The following is a 9260-nucleotide window of genomic DNA, read 5'->3' on the forward strand; positions in this document are numbered from 1 at the left end:
TCCTGTGATTGTTTAAACTCATGCTTGGTTTTCACGTTATTAGAAAAGGCTAAGAACACCCGTTCAAGATCACTGGTTTCCTTTCAGGTTTCCGTGTCTGGCGTACTAATCCTGGTTCAGTTTTTGACTATGATCCAGCAGAAGACAACATTCAGTCCCGAAGTTTGCGCATGGTTAATGGTATGTGGTGCTGCAAAGGCTTACAACATAAACCTCACCTTTTAGTGGGCTGCAGTCAATGACTTGTAGGTTCTGAAGTTCCTTCCCTCCAGGGTTTTCAATTTTCTGAATTGTTTATTTGGCATAAAAACACCTCATTTCACTAGTGAACCAGACTCATTTCCTAGATGAATTTGAGCTAGGAAACGCTTTTGTTTCACTCCCTCAGTGCACATCTCCTTCAGGCTCCGTTATTGTCATTTCTACTTTTTTATTTAAGCCAAAAAGGTAGTAAATCTTTCTTTCAGAGAATAATGAAAATAAGATATATAGGCAAAGGGAAAAGAATGGATTTGACCTTTAGGAACTTTCTGAGCTCTCTTGTGCCAAGGAAGATTATTCATTCAGCAAAGCAGGCTGCATACCATTATGCCTTCTATTCATGATAAAAAGTAAAACCAGGCCTGGTGCAGTGAGTTACGACTGTAATCCCAGAACTTTGGGAGGCCGAGGTGGGAGAATGACTTGAGCCCAGGAGTTGGAGACCAGCCTGAGCAACATAGCAAGACCTCATCTCTACAAAAATTCAAAAAATTAGCTGGGTGTGATGGTGCCTGCCTGTAGTCCCAGCTATTCGGGAGGCTGAGGTGGGAGGATTGCTTGAGGTCGAGGCTGTGGTGAGCCATGAACGTGTCACTGCACTCCAGCCTGGGCGACAGAGTGAGACTCCTACTCAAAAAAATAAAAATAAAAAAATAAAAAATGTAGTGTTCACCCTCAAAGGGTTTATACTCTGGTCTACTGATGAAGAGAAATGAGTAAATCCATGGTCACACCCTGAGGCATACAATTTTTTTTTTTTTGAGTTGGAGTCTCACTCTGTCACCCAGGCTGGAGTGCACTGGCACACTCATGGCCACCTCAGCATTGACCTGCTGGGCTCAGGCGATCCTTCCTCCTCAGTCTCCCATGTAGCCGGAACTGCAGGCATACGTTACCATGCCCAGCTAACTTTTGATTTATTGTAGAGACAAGGTCTCGCCAATTTGCCCAGGCTGGTCTAGAACCCAAGGACTCAGGCAGTCCACTCACCTTGGCCTCCCAAAGTGCTGGGATTACAGGCTGAGCCACCAAGCCCGGCCAAGGTGTGCAATTTTAAAGGTCTGCCCGCAGGATTGTGGGAACACAGAGAAAGAGTATCTAAATTAACTTGAATGTTAGGGAGGACTTTCTTCAGAGGTTGAAGATCGAGTTTGAATGTGAGTATCTATTCATTTTGGTGAGCCAGGAAAATGGGCGGGGTGGAAGGGAGGAGGAGTAGCTATGGACAGGTCTGTCCATTGGATTTGAAATCTGGCTGAATCACTTAACTGTTCTCTGACCTTCAGCCGTTCACTTAAGCTCTCATCTGAAAAATAAGGGTGACAACTCAACATCAGAAGAGTCATGAGTGTTTAAATTCATGGGAAATGACTTAAAATCATGCTTAGCCAAAAATAACAACAACTAGGGAGGGAGGGAGGGAGGAGGGTGGGGGGTATGTGACCACACAAAGAGCACTTGGTCTACTATCAGGAAGAAGAGGACCAGCTAGAAGCCTAGCTGCAACCTACTTATGTAGTAAATCCCCACCTGTACCCCACGACTCTAAGATTAAAATTAAATTGAAAAAGAACAACAACCGAGATTCAAGTACTCTTAGGCATGACAGTCCTAGAAATGTCACCTCTGCTTCCTGTCTCCCAATCGTGTCTCTCCCAGCACAAGCGCAGCGCCGCAGCCGGGAGCAGTCTCGATCTGCCAGCGCGCTGAGCATCAGCGGAGGCGAGGAGAAGTCTGAGCACTCAGAAGCTGCCGACCACCACCTCTCCACCTACAGTGACGGGGGCGTCTTCTTCTCTGCAGTCTCCACAGGTACAAGTGGATAGTGTTGACTCTGGCAGTCATGGCCAGCCAGCATGCTGGCGGTTACTATAAGAGATGCTTTGAGTAAAAAAATAGTACTGGTCAGGCACGGCGGCTCATGCCTGTAATCCCAGCACTTTGGAGACTGAGGCAGGAGGATTGCTTGAGGCCAGGAGTTTAGGACCAGTCCGAACAACAAAGCAAGGCTTTGTAGCTACAAAAAATCAGAAAGTTAGCTGGATGTGGTGGTGCATGCCTGTAGTCCCAGCTACTCAGGAGGCTGAAGCAGGAGAATTGCCTGAGCCCAGGTAATTCAGGCTGTGTTGATCTAGGATTGTGCTCCTGCACCCTAGCCTGGGCAACAGGGCGAAATCCTGACTCAAAAAAAAAGTTTTAAAAAAATGTATTAGTTTGTGTGTGTTTGTGTGTGTGTGTGTGTGTGTGTGTGTGTGTGTGTGTGTGTGTGTGTTTGAGTTGGAGTCTCACTCTGTTGCCCAGGCTGAAGTGCAGTGGCACGCTCATGGCCACCCCAGCGTCGACCTGCTGGGCTCCAGCGATCCTTCCACCTCAGCCTTCCAAGCAGCCAGAACTACAGGCATGCACTACCATGCCCGTCTAATTTTTGATTTTTATTGTAGAGGTGAGGTCTCGTCAAGTTGCCTGGGCTGGTCTTGAACTCACAGGCTCAGGCAATCCATTCATCTCGGCCTCCCAAAGTGCTGGGATTACAGGCTGACCCACCAAGCCCAGGCTGTGTACATATTTTTGAGAAAGGGTCTGGCTCTGGGGTTCATGCTGATCCCAAACTCCTGGCTTCAAGCAATTCACTTTCACCTCCCAAAGTGCTTACAGGTGCGAACCACTGCACCCAGGCGTGGGTAAAAATATAATTTAAAAAAAAATCTTGATACCGTTTTCTAATGAGGAAAGACTAGAATTGTAGAGGATTACATAAAGTTAGACGTCTTATTTTCATTACTTTTATTACATCTTTCTTGGAAGTCATTCTAAGTTAGGGAAAAAGACAATACTGCTCAGCTGTTAAACACAGATTAAATAATATCTAGCCATGTTTTCTTCTTATAAATCATTTCCCCCCTTCTTTTCAGGTTACAAACATGCAAAAACAACAGAGCTCCCCCAACAACGATCATCTTCTGTTGCTACACAACAGACAACTGTATCTTCTATCCCATCTCACCCATCTACTGCTGGAGTAAGTCAATAATACAAAACTCAAATCATTCTTAATTTTTGATATGTGCAAAAATGATCGTAGATCTTCTAGCCTTTTTTTTTTTGTAAACCAAACCTTCTGTTTTATATAATGCTCTCATATTAATGGTAAGATGAGAGGACTCCAAAAATGGAATTATCTTTTGGCGGGCAGGCCCCTTGTAGACTCAGAATTTGTTCCTCGGGATCATACGGCCAACCAAAGTTTTTATCTGGAAGTTCTGAGAAGTTGCATCACCATTTGCACAAGAAACGTCCCAAGTTCTGACAAACAAGTGACTGGTTCTTCCACCCTGACAACACACCTGCCCACACCGCTTTGAGCATTCAGCAGTTTTTAACCCAAAACATCATAACCCCTGTACCCCACCTTCCCTACTCATCTGATCTCATCCCAAGCAACTTTTTTTTTTTTTTTTTGCATACCTGAATGAAAACAAGTCCACAAGGAGAAATGTTTTGCCAAAGTGGTTTGAGGTGACACAAACGTCAGAAGTACTAATAGGCATCAAAATTGACAAGTTCAAAAACTTTTGAGCAGTGGGAAGAGTGTCTCAATAGGTGTACTGCAACCAATGGCGAGTACCTTGAAGGTGACTGAAGTTTAGACATGTAAGACTAAATACACAATTTTTAATAAATAAATTTCAGGGATTTGGGGGGGTCTACCTTCATACCAGGAAAACTTTATTATCAAACCCAAATTAATGAAAAAATAAATATTCAACGCAAGATCGACCTTCTCGATAGAGAGAAAAAAGTCAAAAATAAAATTAACAGTACATCCCCTTTTCTCTCTTGGTATATACATTCATGCACCCAGTTTTATGACTGTATAATTAACATAGTATCAAGTTCATAATTTAAAGTGCACAATCAATTGTTTATTAGTTTTTGTTTAACTCTCCCTATATCTTAGAATACTTTTATTACCATTAAAAAAAAAAGAAAAAGAAAAACTTGTTCACATCAACGTTCTTTCCCCATCTCCAGCCCCTGCTTCATCCAGTCCTAAGCATTCACTAATCCACTTTCTGTCTTTATCTGGCTATTTGGGACATTTTATGCAAATGAAACTGCACAACATGGGGACTTTGGTACATAGATATTTTAATGCTTTGAGGTTCATCCATGTTGTATCACGTGTGAGAACTTCACTCTTTTTACCACCAAATAATATTTCACTATATGGATATACCACATGTTGTGTATTCATTCATCTGTTGGTGGGTATTTGTGTTGTATCCACTTTTTGGCTATCATGAACACTGCCATGAACATGGGTATACAATTATTGTGCAGAACTAAGTTTTCATTCCATTTAGGTATAGGAGTGGAATTGCTGGGTCATATGGTACATTTAACATGTGGTAACTGTCAAACTCTTGCAAAGTGGCTGCAGTTTTACATTTCTACCAACAGTTTATGGAGGATCCAATTTCTCTGCATCCTCTTCTTGATGATCACCATTATGGCATGTGTGAGGTGGTATCTCATTGTGGTTTGGATTTGAATTTTCCTGGTGATAAATAACGGTGTGCATCTTTTCATGTGCTTTTAGCTGGCTATTTGTATATCTTCTTTGGAGAAACGTCTCTTCATAGCTTTTGCCTTTTTTTCTCTTTTTTTGACCTGAGTTGTAGCATGTCTTTATGTAGTCTAGATACCAATCCCTTATCAGATACATGATTTGCAAATATTTCCTATTTTGTGGCTTTTTATGTTTTTGCTTTTGTTTTTTGAGTTGGAGTCTCACTCTGTTGCCCAGCTGGAGTGCAGTGGCATGCTCATGGCCACCACAACCTCCACCTGCTGGGCTCAGGCGGTCCTTCCACCTCAGTCTTCCAAGTAGTCGGAACTAAGGCACGTGCTACCATGCCTGGCTAATTTTTGATGTATTGTAGAGATGAGGTCTCACCAAATTGCCTGGGCTGGTCTCTAACTGGCAGGCTCAGGCAATCCATTCGCCTCAGTCTCCCAAAGAGCTGGGATTACAGGCTGAGCCACCGAGCCTGGCCTTTTTACTTTCTTGGTGATGGTTGCATAGTCTCTTTTGTGCAGTTAAAAATTGTGGAATAAGTCATGAGAGATCTTACAAATAGGTGTTTGGGTTAATTGTTGCAAATCCAGTGTATATTTTTCATTTTTTTCCTGTCCCCATGAATAGAAAATCTTCCGTGCTATGTATGACTACATGGCTGCTGATGCAGATGAGGTGTCCTTCAGGGATGGAGATGCCATCGTGAACGTCCAAGCTATCGATGAAGGCTGGATGTACGGCACTGTGCAGAGGACTGGCAGGACCGGCATGCTTCCAGCCAACTACGTTGAAGCGATTTAGGCATTGCTAAGCATCGCGCCTATCTGCAGGACCTGCACACCCTGCAGGCAAAATTTCAGCTTAGACTCCCCACTTTTGCCACGGTTCTCAAGCTGCCTAGGAGTTTTCTCTGTCGATATTATTTATGATTGTACCATCCTCTTGCCTTTGGGCTTTAATATAAGTTTAATTTCAGAAAGACATTTTTAAAGATTCTGCAATATTATTGCTACATCAGCCCAGTCTTTCTCCATTATAAAAAGGTTTAACATTATGTCTTTTCGAAAACAGGGATTCTGAACATGTCATACACATTACAGGAAAAATGGTAGAGATATGCACCTTTTCCTTGCATATGGAATGCTATTGCTTGCATTTCTAGTTCAGTTCCGAAGTTATAAAGTTGGTAGTTAATATAAGCTGGTGATAAACTGGTGACTAATAAAATCTATAAATCCTGTTGCTGGATGAACATTATTTATTTTTAGCAGTTTTAAGATCTACCAATAAAACAATTCAATAAAGCAAATAAATTCCTTTTAAAAATGACTTCAAAATTATCTGAAAGGTGTGTATTGTTAAGGCACAAGACATTCTCAAAACTCTATATTGGTGTTCAGCAAGCTTCCCTTATAGCATTAGGAACAGCTGTGGGATCCATTCCTACTTCAGGGAGCTTTCCCATCTATGCCCAGTGAACTGGCAGCATGTGGCAAAGGCAAAGGGTACACAGACAACCAACAATAGCTTCATGCTTATGTTTACAGACCATTTTTCCTAAAAGGCAAAAATATCTGTCCCCATGACTGTAGAGCTATAGTAATGCCTGCTGTCTCAGCCAGAAACTTCTTAATGTCTCTGAAATTCACAGTGAGTGGATACTCTAGCAAAGAGTGTGCACACTTGCGAATGACCAGGGACTACACCTGTATGCCAGACACTGGCCTAGATGCCAGAATTCGCTTGATGAACAAGATAGTTGGTGCTTGTAGGGAACTTAAATCCCTAGAAAAGGCTGACCATGCTTAAGCATCTTAATGGTGGGAGAAACTGCTATTTTCCCATTCCCAAGTCTTCAATCTTCCATTAAATTAGGCAACAATCCCACTGTGATTTCCAATCCCCAAACTTTCAGAACACCTAAAAGTATATGTTGTCTTAGTTACAACAGTTTTTAATGTCCTATTTACTTTACAGGTTTGCCAAAACACACTTCGCAGTTATTAGAAAAACAATCTTTTATCTCTTAATTCTAGATTTTTCTTTAAAGCTTAGAAAATTTTCAACATACAATTGGCCCTCTGTATCCTTGGGTTCAGCATCCATGGTTTCGACAAACCATGGATCAAAAATATTTAGAGGAAAAAAGATGGTTGCATCTGTCTTGAATAGGTAGACTTTTTCTTGTGGCTATTCCCTGAATACAGTATGACAGATATTTACATAGTATTTACATTATACTAGAAGTAGTCTAGAGATGACTTAAAGTATACAGGAAAACACATATAGGTTATATGCAATTAGTAGGTCTTTTTATACTAGAGACCTGAGTATCAATGAGTTTTGGTGGTCTACAAACAAGTACCCCACAGGTATCAAGAAGACTATATATATAAAAGTAGAGCCCAGGTGCTGTGGCTCACACCTATAATCCCAGCACTGAGGGAGACCGAGGTGGGAGGATCGTTTGAGCCCAGAAGCTCTAATATATATATTAGAGAATCCTCCTGTACCCACCATAAAGTCAGGGTTAATCATGTTTCCTCTTCACTCCAATGAACTTCTCTCATTACTTTGAAGTGAACTCTGTTGTTCACATTTCGGTGTGCATCTCAAATAGGACTCTTAAAACATTAATCACAGCACAATTAATACACCTTAAAAATTGATCATCAATATCTAATGCCCTAATTTTCCCAGCCTTCTGCTTGCATTTCTGTCAGTACAATGACACTGGGGATGTCCTTTGTATATATCTCCACCACCACTGACTCACAGGAATATAAGGCTACAAAGCCTCTGGGACCAGAAACACCTTCAAGAAGTTATAAATGGGCCGGGATCGGTGGCTCAGCCTGTAATCCCGCGCCTTTGGGAGGCTGAGGTGAGTGAATTGCCTGAGCCCGAGGGTTCGAGACCCGCCTGGGCAGCGAGACCTCATCTCTACAATAAATCAAAAAATCAGCCGGGTGTGGTAGCGCATGCCTGTAATTTCGGCTACTTGGAAGGCTGAGGCGGAAGGATCACCGGAGCCCAGCAGGTGGAGCCTGTGGTGGCCGGGAGCGGCCACTGCACTCGTCTGGGCGACAGGTATCAGTGGGGCTTTTTTGAGACTCCAACTCAAAAAAAAAAAAAGTTATAAATGGGAGGAAATGTGTCTGCAGACTACATCTGAGCCAAATCTCACATCAAAAATGTACATTTTAGGTTGTATTGCGCTCCTCCTCCAACCTCCAGTGCCTCAGAATATGATCTTATTTGGAAATAAGATTGTTGCAGATGCTATTAAGATGAAGTCATTAGGGTGAGCTGGTGTTCTTATAGAGAGGGCATTGGACAAATAAACAGGTACACAGGGAAAAAGACATGTGAAAATGGAGATGGGGCAATGCCAGCAACGCCAAAAATTGCGTTTAAATTGCAAAAGCCAGCTAAAGGAGACATGAAGACGAGATTCTTCCTTGCAACCCTGAGAAGGAACCAAACACCCCCCCTCCTCCGCCCCCACTGATACCTTCAGTCTTAGCATTCAGGACTATGAGACGGTACATTTCTACCGGTTCATGGTACTCTTACAGCAGCCCAAGTAAACTAATACAGTATCTTCCACCATCACTGTTTACTTCATTTCTGTTATACGGCTTTTCTCCAGCTGCTGCTAAGGTGCTCAGTCCACTTTGGAGTGAGGCCCTTGTTTGATCTGGTGACCAGCCTGGTAGCACCAACCCTGAGCTCATCCGCTCCATGGTCTGTCTGCAAGCTTGCCTGCCTCTACGTGGCCCTCATTCTGCATGATCATCAGGTGACTGTCTCTGAGGATAGTATCCATGCTCACTAAAACAGGTGGTGTAAAAGTTGAACCTTTTCAGCCTGGCTTGCTTGCAAGGGCCCTAGTCAATGTCAACATTGAGAGCCTCACTTGCAGCATAGGGGCCAGTGGGCGTGCAGCAGGCCTGCCCCTCTATTGCTGCTCTCAGCGAAGAAAGCAGAAGCAATAAAAGATGAGTTTGATGAGGACCTGGGCTTTGGTCTTTTTGAATAAAGCTCTCTTGCAACATTTTTTAAAAGGCTAAACTCTTAGAAGGGGAAAAAGGCCATGAACTTAGAAGTCTGTGGAACCCATAAACCATGAATAAATCAGAGGACCAGGCGGGGGAGGTTGATGCCTATAAAAGGATTATGTTGGTGCAATAATGTTCTATATAGTTATAGTTATGTTCTATATGAATTATGCTATTCATACTTCAGGGACCACTGAAGCAAATAAGACAAAAATGTAGCAAACAAAAACACCAAAATTTAGTTTTTAATAGTTTTATTTCAGGTAAAAGTGCATTTCTTAAAAATGTTTTAATATCCAGTTTCAATTGGCAAGTAATAACAGTCAACTCTCAATGATCATGAAAAGTTTTACTGTAGA

At 42.4% G+C, this 9260-nt stretch overlaps 1 protein-coding gene across 1 annotated transcript in view; it reads left to right on the top strand.

The window, feature by feature from the left end:
* The window catches only part of NEB (nebulin), a 223551-nt gene extending 217474 nt beyond the window's left edge, over window positions 1-6077 (top strand). Inside the window, exons 146-149 of the mRNA XM_008071077.1 lie at window positions 88-180; window positions 1921-2073; window positions 3174-3280; window positions 5468-6077. Of these exons, the coding sequence (XP_008069268.1) occupies window positions 88-180; window positions 1921-2073; window positions 3174-3280; window positions 5468-5641 (527 nt within the window). The 3' untranslated portion in view covers window positions 5642-6077. The remainder of the gene's footprint in view (window positions 1-87; window positions 181-1920; window positions 2074-3173; window positions 3281-5467) is intronic.
* Window positions 6078-9260: the final 3183 nt, after the last annotated feature.

This window comes from Carlito syrichta, unplaced genomic scaffold, assembly GCF_000164805.1.
Source record: "Carlito syrichta isolate Samal-C Ts95f unplaced genomic scaffold, Tarsius_syrichta-2.0.1 Scaffold314111, whole genome shotgun sequence".
NCBI classification, from domain to species: Eukaryota; Metazoa; Chordata; class Mammalia; order Primates; family Tarsiidae; genus Carlito; species Carlito syrichta.